The following is a 23,895-nucleotide window of genomic DNA, read 5'->3' as shown; positions in this document are numbered from 1 at the left end:
TCATTATGAGGAACATGACAGAATTTGAGGATTTTTGCATCTCTGTTTGTAACAATAAATAGGTTTGTAAGATTCATTCCTTGTGATGTCTTTCTTCTGGTTTGATATTAAGTTAATATTTGACTCAAAGCAAAGTGGGTATTCTCTTCTGTTTCTTTTTGAAGAGTTTCTGAGGAATTGGTATTAGTTCTCTAAAAGTGTGATAGAATTCACCAGTGACGGCATTTTGGCCCAATCTTTCTCTTTAATGTGGGTGGTATTTGCATGATATATCTTTTTAAATAACTTAAAACATTTTTGTATCTTTGAATCAAAAGTATGTCTCATGTAGACAATATATAGTTGGATCTTTTAAAAAAATACAGTCTGCCTGGCCAGTGTAGCTTAGTGGTTGAGTGTTGACACATGCATCATCCATTGGATTCCTGGTCAGGGCACATGGCTGGGTTGCAGTCTCGATCCTGAGCAGCGAGTGTGCAGGAGGCAGCTGATCACTGCTGATGTTTCTCTCTCATCAATGTTTCTATAGCTCCCTCTCCCCGTCTCTCTCAAAAATCAATTAAAAAAACATTTTGAAAAACTACAATCTGACAATCTTTGTCTTTTGATTGTATTATTTAGCCTACATTTGCATCTAGTATTTTTGACATTGTTGAATTTATTGCTGACATTTTACTTTTTGTTTTCTATATGTCTTATTTCCTTTTTGTTCCTCTTCTTTCTTTTGCATTAAATGAATATTTTCTAACATAACATTTAAATTCTTTTAGTGATTTTTTTACCATACTTAAAATTATTTTCTTAGTGGTTGTTCTGAGGCTTACCATATATATCTTACATTATCAGAATCTACTTCATATTTAATCCAGTGCGAGATAATCACTGTACTCCTATGCAGCTCTATTTCTTCTTCCTCCTTTTTGCTATATTGCTATACATATTATACCCATATATGCTACAAGTCCAACAATATATTATTTTAACTATTGCTTTATATAATGCTATATTTATTTGGGAAACTGAGATAAGAAAGGAGAACAAGTATATAAAGGATATACAGTCATGTGCCACTTAATTACAGGGATGTGTTTAACACTTTTATTGACTGTTTATGTTTCAATTTTATTCCTGTGGATGTGAGTTATCACCATGTGTCTTGTGTCATTTCCTTAGCCCAATACAGCTTTGTTTCCATTCACCTTCTTTGTGGTACTACTGGCAAACATTTTTATATGTTATAGGCCTCCAAATATGATTATATACATATTATTTTATTCAACAATTGCTTTTTAAATCAGCAAAGAAGGTACTGGAAAAGAAATATGCATTTATATACTTTTATAATTATTATTTTTACTGGTGCTCTTTGATTTTTTCCATGTGGATTTGAATTACTGTATGGGATCACACCTGAAAAACTTCCAGTAGTATACTTGTAAGGTTTATCTGCTAACAAATCTATCACTTTTATCTGGACATATTTTTATTTCATTTTTATATTTGAAAAATTGTTTGGGGGATATAGGATCCTTTCTTGACTTTTTTTCTTTCAGCACTTTGCATATGTAATCTCACTGCCTTCTGGCCTCCATTTTTTATTTTATTTTTCCTATTTAAAAGTAAGCTATCAAGATTTAAGATGACGGTGGATTGAGTGGATGCTACACTGACACTCTCCCAGGACCAAACTGGAATTACAACTAAAATACAGAAAAACCACCCTGAATAATCAACTGCAACAAAAGATGAGCTGGAGAGCACCCTCAAAACCAAGGAGGAAAAGTGGAGACTGCACAGAGACTGGTAGGAAGTGCTGAAATGCAGGAGGGCTGGCTGGGCTTCCACAGGCAGCAACTGAAGGTCCAGAGGGATATTTCAGCTGTTGGGGGTTTCCACTGAGAACTCTGGGGTCTAAACCCCAAGCTGAGCTCCCCAGCCCAGAGTACCAGAACTGAGAAAGGTGTCCACATAACATCTGGCTGTGGAAAGCAGCAGGGTTTCTGTCTGCCAGGGAGGGAGAGCTGGAAATGCAGGCACCCTCTTAAAGGGCCAACATGCAAAGTTTCGTGTGTAGCCACTTACCTTGGGCTCTGGCAGAGGGAAGGTAGAGTGGACTAGAGCAGTGTGAGGAGAATGCACCAGGGCTGGCTTGGGGAATAGATCTCAGAGGACACCCATCTGGGCCTGGTGCTGAGTCATTCCCCCATACGGCAGAGGATAGCTTTCTCAGGCAGACATTTACCATCCAGGTAGTTTTTGCCTGGGCGGAGCGCAGGGGGAAGCAATTGCCCCACCCTGCTGGAAAACCTGACCCCACCCTGTGGAGTTTCTACAGTATGAGGCTCCTTAAGAGACTGACAACAATCAGGCCCTCCACCCTGTGGAGTCCCTACAACATGAGGCTCATTAAGAGATTGAATAACAGCCTCTGGGTGCTTTGAGTCTTTGCCTGATTTGCTTCTGGACCCAGGGCTTGGAAAAGCAGACCTTGGTGCACGTCTTGGTCCTGTTCAAACACACCCAGCCCCAGCAGAGGAAACCAGAAGCTGTGGACTGTGGAAAACTTCAAACAGGGTACTCAAGGCCAGTCACAAACAGCATCTGACATTGGCCTGCACCAGAGACCATCCAAAAGACTGGGATTCCTAGCAGATCTATTTAATACATAGAAACAAATCCAAACAGGCAGCCCAAATGAGGAGACAAAAAAACAAGCCCCAAATGAGAAAACAAAAGAATTCTCCAGAAGAAGAGCTAAGTGAAATGGAGATAAGCAACCTATCAGATACAGAGTTCAGAATACTGATCATAAGGATGCTCAAAAGCATGAAAAAAGATATAGAAACTATGAAGGAAATTAAGAATGACATAGTAGAAATAAAAAATACATTGGAAGGAATGAACAGCAGATTAGGGGAAGCTGAGGATCAGATCAGCAAATTAGAAGGCAGGGCAGAAAAAAAATCAGAGAACCAAAAAAAAAAAAAAGACAGGAAGACAGTTTAAGGGAGCTGTGGGATAACATGAAATGTAACAATATTCACATCATAGGAGTGCCAGAAGATGTTGAAATTAAGCAAGGGATAGAGAACCTGTTTGAAGAAATAATGGCAGAAAACTTCCCTAACCTGCTCAAGGAAAAAGTCACACAATTTCAGGAGGCACAGAGAGTCCCAGGCAAGAACCCAAAAAGGCCTGCAACAAGACACATAATTAAAATGCCAAAAATTCAAGACAGAGAGAATCTTAAAGGCAGCAACAGAAAAGCAATCTGTTACCTACAAAGGAGCTCCCATAAGGCTGTCAGTTGATTTCTTACCAGAAACTCTACAAGCCAGAAGGGAATGGCATGAAGTATTCAAGGTAATGAAAAGCAAGAATCTGAAACCAAGACTATCCAGAAAGGCTATCATTCAAAATAGACGGTGAAATAAAGAGCTTTCCAGACAAGAAAAAAGGCTACAGGAGTTTATTACCACCAAACCAGCATTGCAAGAAATGTTAAAGAGACTGCTGCAATAAGAAGTTGAAATAGAATGAGAAACATAGGCATAAAGAAATGAAATGGCAATATATAAGTACCCATCAATAATAACCTTTAATATAAATGGATTAAATGGCCCAATCAAAGGGCATAGGGTAGGTGAATGGATAAGAAAACAAGTCCCAAATATATGCTGTCTACAAGAGACCCACCTCAGAACAAAAGACTCACACAGGCTGGAAAAGAAAAACCAAAAAACTTCTTGAGGATTTTAAAGGATAGATCAACAGCAATACAGTCATATTAGGGGACTTTAACACCCCACTGACTTTACTGGATAGGTCTCCCAGATAAAAAAAAAACACGGAAACAGTGACTCTAAATAACACACTAGATCAGATGGATTTAATTGACATTTACAGAACATTCCACTCCAAAGCTGCAGAATAGGCATTCTCCTCAATTGCACATGGGACATTCTCAAAGACAGACCACATGTTAGGACACAAAACAAGTCTCTACAAGTTCAAGAAGACTGAAATCATATCAAGCATCATCTTGGACATTTACATCATGGACTATTATGCAGCTATATAAAAGAAGGATCCCTATCCTTTGAGACAGCATGGTGGGACCTAGAGAGTATTATGCTAAGCTAAACTAAGCCAGTCAGAGAAACACAAGTCTCACCTGATCTTCTTACTCATATGTGGAATTTAATGAACAAAATAAACTGATGAACAAAATAGATCCAGAGACATAGAAGCATGGAACAGACTGGCAAGTGTCAGAGGGAAGGCGGGGGTGGGTGGGAAGAAATTAACCTAAGAACTTATATGCATATCTGCATAACCCACGGACACATACAATAGTGGGGTGAAGGCCTGGGGGGAGGAGTACAGGGTGGAGGGGATTAATGGGCAAAAAATGACATTTGTAATATTTTCAACAATAAAGATAAAATAAAAGTAAGCTGTTGATCTTATTGATGTTCTCTTATACTTTACAGGTTGTTTCCTGGTGCATGCAATGATACACAACCAACTGAGCCACACTGGCGAGGCTGAAAGTCTTTTTAAAAGAAAGGGTTATTAGGCTATTGCTAGCAAAAAAAAAATATTGGTTTAGGACATGGAGTGTAAACCACAGCAGCATGGGTAGGTAGAAAAGACAAATATGTGCACTGTCCCAGAGTTTTGCAAGTGTTTTTGTACATCAAATAGGGGGGAGAAATATGTAAGCCATTCTGAAAATTTTACATTAGCTATAGACAGGGAGGATGGGAGAAGGCTAAGAAGGGCTAGTTCTAGGTTAGGTCTAGCATAGTCCACAAAATTCATGGGTAAAAAAGAAGTGGGGTTCTGGGGTTCCAAAGAACATGGCTATTCTCTCTTTTTAGATAATCAGAAATACCCACCTGGAAGTTAATTTTAAAATTCCAACATACGCCCGGCCAGATGTGGCCCAGCGGTTGAGCATCGACCTGGGATCCAGGAGATCGGGGTTCGATTCCCGGTCAGGGCACATGCCCTGGTTGCGGGCTCGATCAATGACTCTCTCATCACTGATGTTTCTGTCTCTCTCTCTCCCTCTCCTTTCCTCTCTCTGAAATCAATAAAGATATATTTTTAAAAAAAAAATTCCAACATACACTAAGGAGTGTGAGCAATCTTTTGTCAGAGCTGGCCCACAGCTATTGACAGGCTAACTGTTCTCTTTCACTCTCCAGCCACTGTAATTTTAATTTAGAACATCTCAGAATATTTTTCTTGCCACTGCAATTAGGTTAGGTATTAAGCCTTGATTTGGTGGTGTGGGTTTAGCACAAGTGACTTCACTGGAGGTCTATTGTTTCTTTTTTGAAAACGTTTTTACTGACTTTAGAGAGAGGAAGGGAGAGGGAGAGAGAGAGAAACATCCATCGGCTGCCTCCTGCATGCCCCCTACTGGGGCTCTATCCCGAAACCAGGCATGTGCCCTGACAAGGAATCAAAACCATAGACTTTTGATGCATGAGACGATGCTCAGCCAACTGAGGTACATTGGCCAAGGCCCTGTTGTTTCTTTTTTGTTAATTCTCACCCTAGGCTCCATTTTACCAACCCTGGTTTAGAAGAACTACAATCTAAATTGTTATTTACTAGCATTATTGTTAGTAATAATATTGGCATTGCAATTTTAAACTAACTTATGGCGACTCTAGGCTAAAGCAAATAAATGTTAATATTACTAAGAACCAGGATTTCTAAAGAAAAAATTCTTAAAGAGGCAGAAATATAAAAGAAAAGGTAAGAATAAAACCCAGTAATGTTAGCATGAACTCATGCTTTTAGTCTTAAACAAGTTTCTTGCCCTCCTTTAACAAAGGAAAAAGAGTGCTTGATCTAGGACCCAAGATATTTGATTCCCTTAATCCTGCGATGTCTGCTCTAGCCATACTGCTAGTACTTATTTATAGATTTTTTTCCTCTCTCTTAGACTACCAGAGAGTCTAAATCTTCCCAACAAAATCCCCTTAATACTAAGAGCAAAAGCCCACTCATGGGAATCTGGGGCAGAAGAAAATCAACTATCCACAGCAGGCATTCCCTTTGAAAACATTATTAAAGTTATGCTTATTCACATTCTTCTCCACGATAAACCTGTGATTAGATGTAAAATCAGTTTTTTCACCAAATCCTTCGGTCAAGTTTATGCGTCTAGATGCAACATTCTTTTCTCTTTGTGCAGAGGGAGGCTCTGGGTCACACCAATCATCCAGCGAGTCGCCCCGTTACAGTCCCGCGAGAACCCACCAGGAGCGCGCGCACTGCGCTCGCCGCACAATCAGGTGGGCTGTTTCTCACACTAAGGGGTTCACATCCATGGTCTGCAGAGGAAAACAATCTATCAAAGCCGCCCATCAGAGTTCAGCGTCAATTACACGTTCACAGAAACACAATCTCACTCCGTCAATCCCATTATCTCAGAGCCTTCCCCGCCAACATTCTGTTCTACATAGCCGGACACACAATTTCAGTCATAAAATCTCCTTCACAACTACATTCCGGTCCCCGCAGTCGCAGCCTCTCAAACACAAACCAGCTACATCTGTGAAAAAAATCGCACCCGGCACCGCCGCAAAGACAGACACACAGCGCCCTCCCTGGTCATTTACAGAACTCCCCAGCTGGTCCCACGGAGAGTCAGTCTCTGCTCGAACCCCTTAGGAGACCAGGCCGGGAACCGTCCTGGCTGCGGCGCGACAGGATCTCTGGCTCACTTAACCAGCGGGCGGGACTGATGCCCCACCCCCTGAGGCTGGCCACGCCTGCGCACTTCGTGCGTGCACCCGAAGCTCCCAGCAGCCCCTGCGTGCGGCCCGTTAGGTCCCGGGAGCTGTCGCGCTCGCGCTCCTACCGGGCATCACTGTGAAACCGGTTCGGAGTCCCAGGTGAGCAGCGCGGCCCCGGAGCGTCAGTTCCGGCCGGAGGATGGGGAAAGGGAAGGCGCTGCGTCACCGCGGAGCGTGGGGAACTCCGCGCGTCAGGCCAGACTGTGCGTGAGAACCGCGGTGGTGTAACCCTGCGGAGGCGAGGGGGCGGGGCCAGGTGTGGCACCTGGACTGCGTGCGGTTGTGAGGCCGTGACTGGTGGGTGCCGGCGTGTGTGTGACAGAATTGGGTGAAGCTTTTTGTGTGGCGGAAGGTGGTCGTGGCCTCTATGACTGCGACCCTCAACAGAGCTGAGCCTCTGCCCTCTAGCCGCACGGTCCCAGCCGCAGAGAACTTGGCCCCCAGTCAGATACCTGAGCGCCGGTAAAGAGATTTCCACCAAAAAGACCCGGATCTTGGGATAAGGCTGACCCTGGGCGTCGTCCCACCTCACTTCGGCCCCAGCGCGCGCGTGCGCGCGGACACACACGTGCTCACACACTTAGAGCTCTGAGGGGTCCAACTGCAGGTTTCAGAACCACGGAGTTCCCTCCGGGAAACTGCTGTGAAGTTCCCAGTCCCGCGCGTCCGCCAACTGCCTTTCTCCAAGGGTCGACGGCACCAGCCTCTCTCCCTCAACTCTGAATTTGTGTGGATGGCGGTTGGTGCGGACAGGTGTGGTTGTGATGTGCCCTGATTTAGCCAGACTGGACTGGGCTCCAAGAAAAGGCTGTTTTAAGATTACCTACTTCCCCGGCCCTATCAAATTCTAAGCAAAGGGCTCCGAGGAGGAGGAATGAATTTCTGTTGCTCATGTAAAAGTCAAGGTCAAAGTTAGAGGGTATTTCCTTGTGTTCCGTGAAATGTAATTTTATTTTTTAGGACGTCGCAATATTTGCTTCTCCTAAAATAACCTGTCCATTGAATTGATACCTAAGCCCCCTCCCTAGTGCCGATATGCACATAGTCATTTGGCAAATAATTCCCATTACTTTCATCTTATAACTCTTTGTGAAGCTCTTAGAACAGTGCCTGATACTTCATAAGTACTTAGCAAAGATTAGCTATTTGTCGTTATGTGATGATTTTGGGCAGTTCCCCATCCACTCCAATAGATCAGGAAAAAAATATCAAGCTAGTTGTATTGGGTATTTCCTAGTGTAAAAAAATGAGATGCTCAAATGGTCTAGAACAGGAATTCTTTTCTTTTTTTTAAATATATCTATTGATTTAAGAGAGAGACAGGAACATCAATGAGGAGAGAGTCATTGATCGTCTGCCTCCTGCACACCCCGCTACTGGGGATCAAGCCTGCAACCCGGTACGTATCCTGACCGGGAATCAAGCCATGACCTGGTTCATAGCTCTATGCTTAACCACTGAGAACTACTTTTTACTGAGTCATGCATGCTCATATTTCTCCCATTGGAACTAGAGATTCTGGGTTTCTGAGGCAAGAGCTATGGTTGAATGAGAGCTGACTTTGTGTTTAGAAAAATAAGGGTTCCAAATGAAGCTTTGCTACTTACTAACTGAATTTCTGCAAGTGATTTTACTTCTTTTAGTGTGAATTTTCTGATCTGCCGCATAGATAGGATAATTATATTGCATAGTAATCATGAAGATAGCTAATGTATATAGAAAACTAATCACATGAAAGTTCTTGATAAAAGATCTGCTATTATCTACCTGTGGGAGTATGAATCCATAACTCCTTTACCTACATTTGTAAGAAAGAGAATGGCAAATGAAGTCATGCAGGAAAGTAATGTGGATGATTCTGATTGAAAATAGTGAGGAATCCAGAAGATCCTGGAAGTTAGTGTTCAGCAGCTTGATAGTGGTAATGGCTGCCAGGGTTGGTCCTTATGAATTTCTCTTTGTATCTAATAAATCCAAGCAGGCCTGCAAGGCTTTGAAAGAGATTCTCCTTTGGAGGCTGTGGCCCTTTATCAGCCGTGGAATTTACGACTAGGGATTAGATTTGTCTGTGTGTGTGTGGTGGTGGTGGTGGTGGTGGTGGTGGTGGTGGATGGGGAGGGGAAAGGACACAGTAGTTTGAGTAATTTAGGGGGTTCTGAGGCTCATCTGATCTCATGGCTTCCTTTTCCTCTTCCTAGCTCTGGCTTCTGTGAACTCTGCCTCTCCAGGCAAGTTAACCCCAAGGAGTACTGACCAGTTCCTGAATTTCTAAACTATGGCCCATGTAAGTTACTTTTTCTTTCTCTTTCTGGAAATACTATCATATTAAGGTCCTATGAACATTTATTTATCCAGAAACTTCCTACCTATCTAAGAACCTTCTCCCAGTTCTCTAGATCCAGTGAGGGATGAGGCTAGATGGTACAATGCCTATGCTATGAGTCCTCTTTTTTCCAGTTATTGTTCATGTATGCGTTGAACAAGTCATTCAGTATCACCTATATGTGCTCAGTCTCCCGCTAAGAGATGCAGTAGAGCAGAAATGAAATCCCTTGAGGGAGATGTTTGACCATCTCTAGTGAGCTGATGAGAGGGATAGGCACATTTGACTACTCTTGGGAAAACTGAACTTTTCCATACTTGAGTTTTCCAAGTACATAAGATTTGCTGTTGGTTGCCCTTAGCCTCAGTATATCATGAGATCTTGTATTTTGTGAGGCTTTTAGGACTGGGTAGGAATGTGGTTGGGTCTTATATCCAGAGATCATGAACCTTCTTTGGGAATCCCTAAGAGTTGTACACCAGGAACAGGATTCCATTTGTAGGCGAACAGGATGTGCTTGTCTAGAACGACATCTTTGGGATTCTGCATCACCAGTATCCAGAATCTACATCAGAATCCTCTAACTCAGGAACAAAGAATGCATACAGTGAGGGATGGAAAGTGATAGCAGGTAGGAAGATCATGTAAATATATAAGTAGTTGTAGACTCTCCGAATTGAGGAGGACTTTGGCTGTTTTGTGTAGACGAAAAATATGTAAGTAGGAAAGAATGATTATCTCATGTCCATCGCATAGACTGTTACACAGCCAATTTTATTTTAAGTTTATTAAAGAACCTATCAATAGCAAAGTGCTTATGATATGATCGGATTCAACAATGAACTGGGAAGGAATTCTTTAATTGTGTTTAGATCCTTTTCTAACAGATAATGTAGAGAAACTTTTTTTTTTTAAGTCTTAAGGAGAAAAGGTAGGAGGACTCACATTTTTTGAGAATTCATTAATGGGACATATAGCAGGCAGAAGGCTTATATACATTTAATTGGGAAACTGTTTTGCTTTCTTTCCCAGACATGTTTGAATAATTAAGGTATTCCAGAGTATATAAGAAGTTCTATCTGTAGCCACAGGATCCTTCAAGAACACAGGCACAATCATTTTCTAACTCATTATGTTACAGGCTTCCAGCTCAAGCCTATTTGCTTGCTTGGTCCATTTTGTGCAATATCTCTTCCATCTTAAAACAAATTTTCTTTAATTTTAATTGTATTCTATGGTTTGCCATTTGTATTATATGGTTTGTCATTTCAGGGATCGGTGATATTCAGTGATGTGTCCATAGACTTCTCTCAGGAGGAGTGGGAATACCTGGACGTGCAGCAGAGGGACTTGTACAGAGATGTGATGTTGGAAAACTACAGCAACTTAGTCTCACTGGGTAAGTTCATCTGCCTCTAGTAATACAGGTACTGTTCTCTGTAATGGCAGCTTTCTATTTTGGAAATGTTAGCAATATCTTTCAAGAAATTTTCTCAATTTCTGCCCCCTGTTCTCAAGTGGAATGGTTTGACCTTTTACTTGTTTGGAAGTGAGCACCTTCATTAAGTAGATTCATCTTTCCCATCCTTGGGTCTTGTACCTTGAATGTCCCTGCTCTGAGCTGCTCTCCCTTCCCCCACAGAACTGCACTCTGTGAGGTTATCCAGGACCTGTCTCGGTCGATGTAAACAGGCTTTGAGACTTTGAGGGTTGTGCCCGTACCTTGTAGGAGGGTGTTGGGGGGCTCTTCTTCTCCTTTCCAGGGCTGCTCTGGCTGAACTCAGTGGGGGGTTCAGTTCTGGTTGCCCCTAATACAGCCAAAGGCCCAGCACATGCCTGCCTCTCTCCTGGACAGAAGCCCACCCCAGAGGCCCAGTCTCAATGCCTCAGCTCTGCCTGACTCCCTGGCTCCACCTTGCCACCCCACCAAGTAGGAGGGAATAAAATAGAAATTTAAAAAAGCAGCCTTTCTTGGCATTCCAGTCTTCACTGCTGGCCCCCACTGGGTTGGGTCTCCTCCCAGACTCCAACCAGATCAAATGTTCGAGTCCTCCACATGGTCACACTGAGCATTACAGGTTGCAGACTTCCAGCCCAGTGTTGCTCCCCCTTGTTGGGTCACAGCAGGATGGGGCAGACCAAGCAGTTCTGTAGGTGGGGGGAGGGGCATGCCTATGGGCTCAAGCTGGGCAAGACAGATCCTCTTTCCCAAACCATACTGTTCAGCCTCCATCTGGCTCTCTGTCCTAGTTCTCCCAGTTAATAGAGGGCCCCTCATAGTCACCGCTGGGTGTACTAATCAGACCCCTTCGCCAGCCTTGGGCTTTGCTGCGTGGCCCCTCCGCAGATACAGATCAGAGCAAACTTCCCAGGCCGGTGGTGTAATAAATCACTCTTTCCCTGGAATAATGTGGGCTGAGTCTCCCAGTTGGACTGAGTCCCAACTGATTTCCACCTCCTGATGCTACTTGGGCTCCCCTTCCCTTCTTTGTTGCTCTGGATTTGGGATCCCTGGGTGAGGCTGAGACCCCAGGCTCCCAGGGAGAGGGGGCTCTGCTACCACAAAATCCCTCCAGCTTTCCAGCCATGCAAGTTGGCTTACCCTCTCTGTGTCTCCTCCTGTCCTTCCTCTGCACTCCCTGCTCTCAGTATTTCAGATCAGCTACACCAACTGGTTTATCAAGCCAATTGCTCTGCAATTTAGCTGCAAGTCCAGTCCGGTGTTGCAGGTGAGCAAACGGAGCCTCTGGCTACTCTGCAGCCATCTTGGAATCCCCCCAATATGAGTGTTTTTAAACCATCTTGTCCCTCTTTGTTCTAAAACCTTTTTCGATTGCCATTTGACTTGTAGTCAAATTTAACCAAGGCTAAATCAAAGTAATTTTGAATTTATTTTTTGTTTTAGTATCACTTTACACATTTTTTTTTTTCTAATCAGGATGCTTCATTTCTAAGCCAGATGTAATTTCCTTATTGGAGCAAGGAAAAGAGCCCTGGAAAGTTTTCAGGAAAGAAAGAACACTATATCCAGGTAAGTAAGAACCAATTGGGCAGGAGAAGCCATCACTAGAAGAAACAGCTCAACCACTTAGGGAAGAGGCCCACCCTTCTGATGTAAAGGTCCATGGCCTGAAGAGAGAAGGTCTGAGACCTGAGGAGCAAATTAAGGTCTTAGCTGGGGATACTAGTAGAAACACTTCTTTATCTCATTTACTACTCTTCTTTTTCTTTCTTTTTTTTGGTTGTCTCCAATTTTTCTCCCCTTTGGAAAGAGGGTGAGGGATAGAGAGGTGCTCCCTTTGTTTTCTGTTGACAACCATTCTATCTATATTTTGATTCAGTTGCTTTCTTCTTTTGCATTTATAGATAGGTAGTTAAGTGATAGATAACCTCTGTGCTGGGCATCCTGCTAGACACTGTTGATATAGTGGTAAACAAAACCAGTAGAGTCCCTGTCACCTTGGAATTTACCTTGTAATAAGAGAAACATAGTAACTGTCAAGAAATAGAAAATATGCCAGGTAATAAGAGAGTGCTGTGAAGATAAGTAAGCAGAGTAAGGGGAAAGAGAATGATTTGGAATGGGAAGGCCATTTTAGTTATGGTGGGAGAAATCTTTTTTTTTCTTAACTTTTCTCATAAATTTTTAAATAGAAGATAAAAGACTACACAGAAGCATATGCTTTGCATTGCATTACTATATGTTTATCAGCAACTAAAGTTTCAAATTTACTCTCATATAAAATAATATAAACGGAGCCACTTCAAAATGGTGTCAGAGCTGCCAGCCCAGAGGAACTGCCTTGGAAGTCTTACTCCGCAAACCTTTGGATGTTAAAGCTGGGCACGATAACCTTTGGATTGTGCCTAAAGCAGCATTATATTCCAAACAACTATTTGTAAAGCTAATAAAGAAGCAGACATTATGACTGCTGAAAATAAGGACACTCTTTATATTTAGCATCACTATATTAGTTTATCTGCACCTATAGAAATTCCTTCCTTCTATTGATGTATTGTTCCCTTTCCTTCCCTTTCTCATAAATATTGCAATAATTAATTACCAGAATTGACACAGAGACATGAACAAATGCATTTGGAAAAATGGCACTGATAGACTTTCTTAATGCAGGGTTGCCACAAAGTGATGCACAATAAAATGAGGCATGCCTGTACTTAATACCCAATCTTACATGAACTCTCATTTTTTTCTGGTGTTCCCTTAAGCCTTTTTTCCCCCCCTCAAATTTTATAATAGTTTTAGAATTTCACTGGGCATTACTTTGGTTATCTTTTATTTTTACTGTAGAAACTTTACTACTTTTAGAAAAAGGAACTACATGTTCTCTTATTTTCTTTCAGATTTGGAGACCAGGTATGAGACTAAGAGGTTATCTTCAGAAAATGACATTAATGAAATAAACTTATTACAGCAGAAGATAATGGAAAGAATTAACATCCATGGCCTTAAGAACCTAATTTTAAAAAGTAATTGGAAATCCAAAAAAAAATTTGAAGGACAAGAGGGATATATTGGTCAAGTGAAAATTACATCTCAAAAAGTATCCTCTTATCAGAAACACATATCTCTTACTCCACATCAGAGAATTCATTTTGTTGAGAAACCCTATGAATGTAAAGAATGTGGAAAGGCCTTTAGAGTACGCCAACAACTTACTTTTCATCACAGAATTCATACTGGTGAAAAACCCTATGAATGTAAGGAATGTGGGATGGCTTTTAGACAGACTGCCCACCTTACTCGACATCAGAGACTTCATTCTGTTGAAAAACTTTATGAATGTAAGGAATGTGGAGAATCTTTCATATGTGGCCCAGACCTTAGAGTACACCAGAAAATTCATACTGGTGAGAAGCCCTATGAGTGTAAGGAATGTGGGAAGGCCTTCAGAGTGCGTGGACAACTTACCCTCCATCAGAGGATTCATACTGGTGAGAAACCCTATGTATGTACAGAATGTGGAAAGGCCTTTAGACAGTATGCACACCTTACTCGACACCAGAAGCTTAATATTGCTGACAAACTCTATGAATGTAAAGAATGTGGGAAGGCCTTTTTGTGTGGCTCTGGCCTTAGAGTACATCATAAACTTCATACTGGTGAGAAACCTTATGAATGTAAGGAATGTGGGAAGGCCTTTAGAGTACGACAGCAGCTAACACTCCACCAGAGAATTCATACTGGTGAGAAACCCTATGAATGTAAAGAATGTGGAAAAACCTTTAGTCGTGGTTATCATCTTATCCTTCATCACAGAATTCATACTGGTGAGAAACCTTATGAATGTAAAGAATGTTGGAAGGCTTTTAGTCGCTACTCACAACTTATTTCACATCAGAGCATTCATATTGGTGTTAAACCCTATGACTGTAAGGAATGCGGGAAGGCCTTTAGACTACTCTCGCAACTTACACAACATCAGAGTATTCATATTGGTGAGAAACCCTATAAGTGTAAGGAATGCGGGAAATCCTTTAGATTGCGCCAAAAACTTACTTTACATCAGAGCATTCATACTGGTGAAAAACCCTTTGAATGTAAGGAATGTAGGAAGGCCTTTAGACTTAATTCGTCCCTTATTCAACATCTGAGAATTCATTCTGGTGAGAAACCCTATGAGTGCAAGGAATGTAAAAAGGCCTTTAGACAACATTCACACCTTACCCATCATCTGAAAATTCATAATGTAAAACTATAAGAAAGTCTTTTCAGTCCTGTGTTGTATAACACTCTATGAATCTAGTAATTCCTTTTGCTTCATACATGCAACTGACTTGGCATAAGAGGTTATTTATAATTTAATGTATTCTACCATCACTCAAACCTGACAAATTTCACATTCATTCTACAAACTAATATTAGTATAACAAATGTGGAAAAGATACTTATCTCTATCCCATCACTTTCCTGCATGTGTTATATTGAACTAGATGCTTAACTGCTCTGTTACAATTTATTCATTTGTAAAATGGTAATATAATACTGTGGCAGAGTAATATTACTGCAGATTCATTGATATTCCTCCCATCAAGAGGTGGAATGTACATCCTTTACTCTTGAATCTGGACAGACTTTGACCAGTAGAATATAGTAGAAGTACTGCTGTGCCGGTTTCTGGACCCAGACTTGATTGGTACATCTTATTTCACCTCTTGGCATATGCTTAAGTTCAGACCCTAAACTGTTAGGTTAAAAAGTCTGGCTACTCTGTTGAAGGGACCACATGGAGAGGTCCTGAGAATACACAGAGAGGGAAAAGTACCCAGTCTTCCAGACATGCCCACTAAGACACCAGACAGTTGAGTGGAATAGTTTTGGATCCTTCAGATCAACCATCAGCAGAATACCATTGAGTGACCTCAGTTATTGCTATATAGAACAGAAGAATTGACCAACTGAGCCCCTGCCCAAATTCCTGACCCTCAAAATCATGAGATTCAATAAAATGGTTTTTGGTTTAAGCATAAATAATCAAAATTGACTTAGATACTATAAAAAAACCCTGAACAGATCAATAAACAAAGGAAAAGAAATTTAAATGTAGTTATGATCTTGTGTTTTTTTTTTGAAAACTAGAATCAATAGTTTTGTAGGCAATGTTTTAAAAAATAGATAACCTCTACTAAAATTTTGCCAGATCATTCTGTAATGCACTATCTTAATAGATGAGGATAGCCCCTAAAAAGTAAAATCTGGACCAGTATCAAGATATATGTAAACATTTCAAATAGAGTTTAGTAAGTTGAACTCAGTAGTCTATTAAAATGATTATAAAACATAAAATGATCTGCCAGGAATATCCAGGGTCCTGATCTGTTGTGATTTAGTTAGGTATCCAGATTTTAGGTTTTCTAACTTGAGCAATGTAACAATGTTGGAAAAAGTGGCATAATTCAGCTCCAATATATGTATATTGTTTCTCTTATTCTTGTCTTATCTTCATCAGCTTTTTAAAAAGGATGAACAATAGATCTAAAAAGGCGTTCAGTCCTGGCCGGTTTGTCTTAGTGGTGAGAGCGTTGGCCCCTGGACTGAAGGGTTCCAGGGTTCGATTCTGGCCAAGCGCACGTACCTGGATTGCAGGCTTGATCCCTGGCCTCAGTCAGGGTGTGTGCGGGAGGCAACCAATTGATGTGTCTCTCTCACATTGATGTTTTTCTCTCTCTCCCCCTTCCACTCTCTCTGAAAAGCAATGGAGAAAATACCCTTAGGTGAGAATTAAAAAAAAAAAAAAGAGTATTGCCACGCACTTCATTTTGAACCAAAATTCTATAATGTTCCTATAGTCAAACAGTACATTAGTCAGAATAGGCAGATTGGACAGGTGCCAGTGAATAATCATTCACCATCTATTATAATACATATTTCCCAGTCATGATTTCAAAAAAATTTAAATTTGTAAACATTACAATGTTTACACAAAAATGTAATGCTGAAAAGAGTATAAATGCTATAATAAAATTAATTTTTGCTAATAGGTCTTTCTCCTTCAGTTCACATTTTTATGTTAGAGGTCTTCTTGAGAGACAGTACATTAACTCAAAATTTCTGAAAGTGTGTTCCATAAAATAAGTATTTAATGGTACTGGAAAATGATTTTGTGGTCAAACAAGCATGGAAGTTCTGTATACTATATATATATATATATATATATATTTTTTTTTTTTTTTTTAACATATCTTTATTGATTTCAGAGAGAGGAAAAGAGAGAGAAAAACATCAGTGATGAGAGAGTCATTGATTGGCTGCCTCCTGCACGCCCCACAATGGGGATCGAGCCCGCAACCCGGGCATGTGCCCTGACCAGGAATCGAACCCCAATCGCCTGGATCCTAGGTCGACGCTCAACCGCTGAGCCATGCCTGGCTGGGCTGTATACGATATTTCTTAAGGGAAAAAAATCACATTGTCTATCAAAAGGCTATGAAAAATGTTTAATTTTATCTAAGCCTGTGTATCAGACTTCACTATAGAACTCCCATTCCCAATACCTATTACAGATGAGATTCCACTTTGGTAGATGTTATTGTAACCAAAAAGGGTGGCGTCAAGGATGGAAATGTCAGCATTATGGCAGGTGTATGGTTAACTATATAGTGAGGAAAGCAACTTACCATGCTATTCAACTAGCTAATTCTTTACAATTTTTTTAAATGGTGCTTTTCAATAGAATAAAAAACCCATAGGCCTATTATTTAGATAAATATACTATATGTACTTAGCCCTTTATTAGTAATTTTTAGGTTATATACAACTTCTCACTTAATATCTTACTGAATATTTGTGTGTGTTTTGCTATACATAAGCAAGAGTTTCTGTGAGATATTTATCAAAAGTTTCTGTGTGGGGTTGCCTGATCACAGGTTATATTTACTTCCAACCTCACTAGATATTCCTGGAGAAGTGGAGAACATCATTGTGGTGCTAATTTACAACCCCTTCATCATGATAAGTTATTATTTCCCCATTTATATCCCTGCTTCTGGCATGTGCTTTGATATGTCCCTGGTTAATAGTGAGTTAATAGTGAGCATCTTTTCACATCTGCTTATTGGTAAACACTGTAATTTGCTAATTCATGCTTTTTGTCTATATTTCATTTTTAGAGAACATTTATGTAAGAATTGTGGGATTCTTAAAAATAACATTCTAGATAGAAATCCTTTACCTTGTGTTATAAATGACAAACTTACCTTATCCAAGATCTGGCTTATATCTGTATTTATGGTGATATTGTCATTAAAATTTTAAATATGGATACAGTCATAGCTTTCATTATTACCCAATAATCTTTTAAATTTATTTTTACTAGACTGTTGGTTTTCTAGGCAGTTATGTCAACTGCAAAGAGATATAATTTTATTCTTTACTGAATATTTAGTTATTATTAATTAATCTTATTGTAACAGAAATAATTTCCAGTACAAGATTTAGGATTAGTGGTGATAGCAGGCATCTAATTGTTTTCCCCAATTTAATGGGAATCACTAAGTGTAATGTTTGCTCTAGATTTGCGGTAAACAGGCTTTGTGTGCTCAGTTCTTTCCTTCAGTCCCTAATTAACTTTATTAGAAATGCCTGCTCAATATTGTCAGATACCATTTTGACACATTGATATATAATGTTTTTCTTAAATTTTTAAAAATGTTTTTATTGATTTGAGAGAGAGGAAGGGAGAGAGATTGAAACAGAAATGAGAAACATTGATGAGAGACCTCACATTGATCAGCTGCCTCCTGCATGCCCCCAACTGGGGATTAAGCCTGAAACCCGGGTATGTGCCCTGACGAGGAATCTAATCGTTAACCTCCAGGTTCATGGGTCGGTGATCGACCACTGAGCCACACCAGGCAGGACCATTGTATGTTCTTGCCAACTTTGTTAAATGTTAACTGATCTGTAGGTGTGGGTTGATTTCTGGGCTATTTTGTTCCATTGATCTATTTGCCTGTTCTTATGCCAGTACCAGACTGTTTCGATTGCAGTGGCCTTGTAGTAAAGTTTGATATCTAGTACTGTGGTACCTCCAACATTTTTCTTCTTTCTCAAGATAGCTGAGCCTATTTAGGGTCTATTTTGGTTCCACATAAATTTTTAAAATGTTTACTCTCGATCTGTGAGATATGCCATTTCTATTGTACTGGAAATTAAGTTGAATCTATAGGTTTCTTTGGATAGTATGGACATTTTAATGATGTTCATTCTTCCAGTCCATGACCACAATGTATATTTCCACTTATTTGTATCTTCCTCAGTTTCTTTCTTCAATGTCCCATAGTTTTTCGAGTATAGGTCTTTTACCATTTTGGTTAAATGTATTCCTAGGTACCTTATTTTTGTTGAAGTAGTAAATGGGATTTTTTTCTTAGTTTCTATGTCTGATCATTATTACTGTATAAAAATGCCATTGATTTCTGGGTGTTAATTTTGTATCTTGCTACATTGCCAAATTCATTTATTAAATCTAGTAGTTTTTTTGTGGAGTCATTAGAGTTTTCTATGTACAATGTGTCATCTGGGAATAATGATAGTTTACTTCCTTCTTTCCAATTTGGATGCCTTTTATTTCTTCTTGTCTGATTGCTCTGGCTCATTCTTCCAGTATTACGTTGAATATGAGTGGTAAAAGCAGATATTCGGGTCTTCTTCCTGATTGTAAGGGAAACACTTTTAGTTTTTGCCCATTGAGTATGATGTTGGCTGTGGGTTTATCATATATGGCCTTCATTACGATGAAGTATGTTCCCTCTGTTTTCACATTACTGAGAATTTTTATCATAAATGGGTGCTGGATTATATCAAATACTTTTTCTGAATCTATTGATATGATCATGTGGTTTTTATACTTCATTTTGTTTATGTGACATATCACGTTTGTTGATTTGCGGATGTTGTACCAACCTTGCATTCCCAGAATAAATCCCACTTGATCATGGTGTATCATCTTTTTAATGTTTTGCTATATCAGATTTATTAATGTTCTGTTGAGGATTTTAGCATCTGTGTTCATCAGGGATATTGGCCTATAATTTTTTTTCTTTGTAGTGCCTTTATCTGGATTTGGAATTGGGATAATGCTAGCTTGGGAGTTTTTCCTCCTCTTGAAATTTTGGAATAGTTTGAGAAGGACAGGTCTTAGTTCTTTTTTGAATATTTGATAAAATTTGCCCATGTAGCTGTCCAGTACAGTACTTTTATTTGTTGGGAGTTTTTTGATTATTGCTTTAATTCTACTAGTTGTATTTGTCTGTTCAGATTTTCTGATTATTCCTGATTCAATTTTGGAAGGTGCCTTTGTCTCCTAAAGTGTGCACACATGAAATTTGTGCAGATTATATCTCCTTGGCAGATAGTAACCCCTCTACTTTTTGCAGCTGGATGTTATATGGGCACCTCTTCCTGGCTCTGGTGTTCTGGGCTGTGGAGCCTGGCATGGGGTTTAGGCTCCACATTTCTTAGGGTAAACCTCCCACAGCTGAGATATCCCTCTGGAACCTTAACCACCACCTGTGGGAGCAGGGCCAGCCCTTTTCATGTCTCTGCCCTTCTTACCAGTCTTGATGTGGATGCTGTAAATACTTGATTATAAGGCTCCTCTTTAGCTAGTCTTTACTTGGTTATTCAGGGTGATTGTTCTTTTAGTTGTACTTCCAGTTTGGTTCTGGGAGAAGGTGAGTGTAGGATCCACCTACTTTGCCACCATTTTGAATGTTCGCAAATTACCACTTTGAAAAAAAAGATACTCAAATGGTCAATAAAGATGTCAAAAGGTACACAGGTTCATTAATTATCAAGAAAATAGAAAAATTAAAACCATGATGTAATACGACTAAACACCTATCAGAATAGCTAATGAAAAAAATGTGTACAAAGGGTTTGTGCATAATGCATACCTACAGTGTACCACAGAGTGCTCTAGCCTTCAAAAATATGCTACTGAATATTAAAGAGCCCCAATATCCAGGAACATCTGTATAGCAGACAACCAATGAGTACCTCACTAAGAAACCTTCAGATACTGACAAGGGCCATAAGGAGAAAAGATGTTAGGAAGGAGAATTACTGGAGGAAAACAATTTAGTCATTTCTTCCAAAGTAGTAACAGTATAGGTTTTACACAATAGCTAGGCTAACACTGAAAAAGAAAAGGCACATAGGGATACCAGACCTACCAGATATTTAAAAATACTAAGAGATCCCTATAATCAAAATGATGTGGCACTCATGCATGAAGAGACCAGGGGAAGAGAACAGAAAACCCCACTATACAGGAAATTTTAGTACTAGGAATAGGGGAAGTGACACTTTTCTGAGTATGCTTTTTTGTTTACTTTTTACTTTTGGGATCATGTTAATGTAATACATATTTTTTAAATCAACAAAGGGAGAGACCTTAGACTAGAGTATAAGCAAAAACAAATATTTTCCCCACAATAAAGGAGAAAAAAAAGTGAACCCAGGTAACTTTTTAAAATATATCTTTATTGACCTCAGAGATAGGAAGGGAAAGGGAGAGAGAGAAAGAGAGACAGAAACATCAATGATGAGAGAGTCGTCATTGATTGACTGCTTCCTGCACACCCCTCACTGGGGATTGAGCCCACAACCCAGGCATGTGCCTTGACCGGAATCAAACTACGATCTCCTGGATCCTAGGTTGATTCTTTTTTTTTTTTTTTTAAACATATCTTTATTGACTTCAGAGAGAGGAAAGGAGAGGGAGAGAGATAGATAGAAACATCAATGATGAGAGAGTCATTGATCGGCTGCAGCCCACAACCCAGGGCATGAGCCCTGACCCGGGAATCGAACCCTGATCGCTTGGATCCTAGTTTGACGCTCAACCACTGAGCCATGCCTGGCCAGGCAACTTTTGAAGACAATGTGACCATATTCCCTCAGGCTAGGACAGAAAAACCCCCAGAAAGTAAATAATTAACTTCAATGGGTAGGATTTACACAATGATAATAGATTAGCAATTCTGAAACTACTTTATTCTAGAATCAAAGAAGTAAATATCTGTGAGAGTAAGTAAATCTGCTGGTAGCCAAGTTTAACATTGCTGGAAAAGAAAGTTGCAATATGGAAAGCAGGAGGCTAGAATTAACCCAGTGGTGTTAGACTGCATAGTCATGGTATTTAAAGATATATAGATTATTATGGAAATACATAGAATTGTGGTACATATATAATCTCCTAGTGCGGAGGACATAGAAGCAATGACATCCCAGTAGCAATGAGATTATCCAGCACTCATATCCAAAGAAGCAGTGCTCTATATATTAGTGTTGAACAGAGAAAACACTAATGGGGTTGGAACATTTTGTGGGGGCAAAAAGTAGGGAAGTGCTCAAAAAATTATTGAAATATGACATAAGGTCACACTGTCCAAATATGGAACAATCTTAGCATCAAAATATGTCATAAGCCCTGACTGGTGTGGCTCGGTTGGTTGGGTGTCATACAGTGCACCAAAAGATTGCTGGTTCGATTCCTGGGCAGAGCACATGCCCATGTTTCAGGCTCAATCCCCACTAGAGGGCATGCAGAGGTAGCTGATGTTTCACTGTCACATCAATGTTTCTCTTTCTCTTCCTTCCTCTCTAAAATCAATTTAAAACTTTTTTTAAAAATGTCATGAGTATAACAGATTTTGTAAAACCACTGATAACCCAGTGGCAAAAATAAAAATCCATCATCCATGCTGTATAAAATTTTATAGATAGATCATCCAAATGGAAAATCAGTAAAGAATTACTGGCCTTAAATGACACATTAGATCATAATAGACATAATAGACATTTTCAGAGCTTTTCATTCCAGAACATCAGATTTTACATTCTTCTACAATGCACATGGAAAACATTATCAAGGATAAACCATGTGTTTAGTCACAAAACTAGCAGCAACAAATTTAAGAAGATCGAAATCATACCAAGTATATTCTCTCGCCTCAATACTTTGAAATTAGAAATCAACAGCAAAAGAGAAGTAAAAAATAAAACCCACAAATATGTGGAGGTTAAACAACATACTACTAAAAAATGGGCCAAGAAAGAAAGAAAAAAGGTGAGATCAAAAGATATATAGACAAATAAAAGTGACAATATGACATAGCAAAACTTTTGGGATGCAGTGAAAACAGTAATAGGAGGGAAGTTTATATCATTACAGACCTATCTCAAGAAACAAGAAAAATCTCAACCTAACATCACATCTTCAAGAACTAGAAAAAGAAGACCAAAAGCAGCCCATAGTCATCAGGGGAAAGGAAATAAGGGCAGGGCAGAAAGGAATAAAATAGAAAAAAAAGGCTATACAAAAAATTAATACAACAAAGGACTGGTTCTTTTCAAAGAGTAATAATTTTGACAGACCTCACTTTTGACAAAGACTAAGGAAAAAAACCTCAAAATCAAAAATGAAAGAGAAGCTACCATAGACATCACAGAAATACAAAGGGTAAGACTAGAATACTATGAAAGACTATATGTGACCAAATGCAACAACCTAAAAGAAATGAATGAACTCCTAAAAATATATAAATAAACTTCCTAGACTAAATCATGAGAATTGGAAAACCTAAATAGACTGGTCAACAGTGAGGAAATTGAAACAATTATCAAAACCTCTCAAAAAAATAAAAATCTAACACTGGATTACTTAATTTGTGAATTCTACCAAACATTCAAATATTTGATACCTATCCTTCTCAAACTCTTCCAAAAAATTGTAGAGGAAATACTTCCTAACACATTTTATGGGGCCAACATAACCCTGATACCAAAACCTGGCAAGAATAACATGCAAAAAAGGAAACTGCAGACCAGTATCTCTGATGAATACAAATGCAATAATCCTAAACACAATACTAGCAAATCAAATAGAACACATTAAAAAATAATATGTGACAAGCAAGTGGGGTTAATTCCAGGGGCACAAGGATGGATCAAACATTAGCAAATAGATCAATGTAATACATGATATTAACAAAGGATAAAAATAATATAAATAGATGCAGATAAAGTACTTGATAAGATACAGCATGATTAAAATGCTCAATAAAATGGGTATAGAATGAAAGTACCTAAATATAATCAAGGCCATATATGACAAACCTCAGCTAATATCATACATAATGGTCAAAAACTGCAAGTTTTCCTCTAAAATCAGAAACAAAACAAGGATGTCCACTCACCAATCTTATTAAACATAGGACTGGAAGTCCTAG

General features: G+C 39.5%; 1 protein-coding gene across 1 annotated transcript in view; it reads left to right on the top strand.

Annotated features, from left to right (window-relative positions):
* Positions 1-14,861, top strand: part of LOC107543415 (uncharacterized) — a 38,153-nt gene extending 23,292 nt beyond the window's left edge. Inside the window, exons 6-11 of the mRNA XM_087827387.1 lie at positions 6,215-6,314; positions 7,171-7,280; positions 9,093-9,102; positions 10,414-10,540; positions 12,080-12,172; positions 13,504-14,861. Of these exons, the coding sequence (XP_087683513.1) occupies positions 6,215-6,314; positions 7,171-7,280; positions 9,093-9,102; positions 10,414-10,540; positions 12,080-12,172; positions 13,504-14,861 (1,798 nt within the window). The remainder of the gene's footprint in view (positions 1-6,214; positions 6,315-7,170; positions 7,281-9,092; positions 9,103-10,413; positions 10,541-12,079; positions 12,173-13,503) is intronic.
* Positions 14,862-23,895: the final 9,034 nt, after the last annotated feature.

The sequence above is a fragment of the Miniopterus natalensis genome, chromosome 18, assembly GCF_054644295.1.
Source record: "Miniopterus natalensis isolate mMinNat1 chromosome 18, mMinNat1.hap1, whole genome shotgun sequence".
In the NCBI taxonomy this organism is placed as follows: domain Eukaryota; kingdom Metazoa; phylum Chordata; class Mammalia; order Chiroptera; family Miniopteridae; genus Miniopterus; species Miniopterus natalensis.
This window is presented reverse-complemented; position numbering and strand designations above follow the sequence as displayed.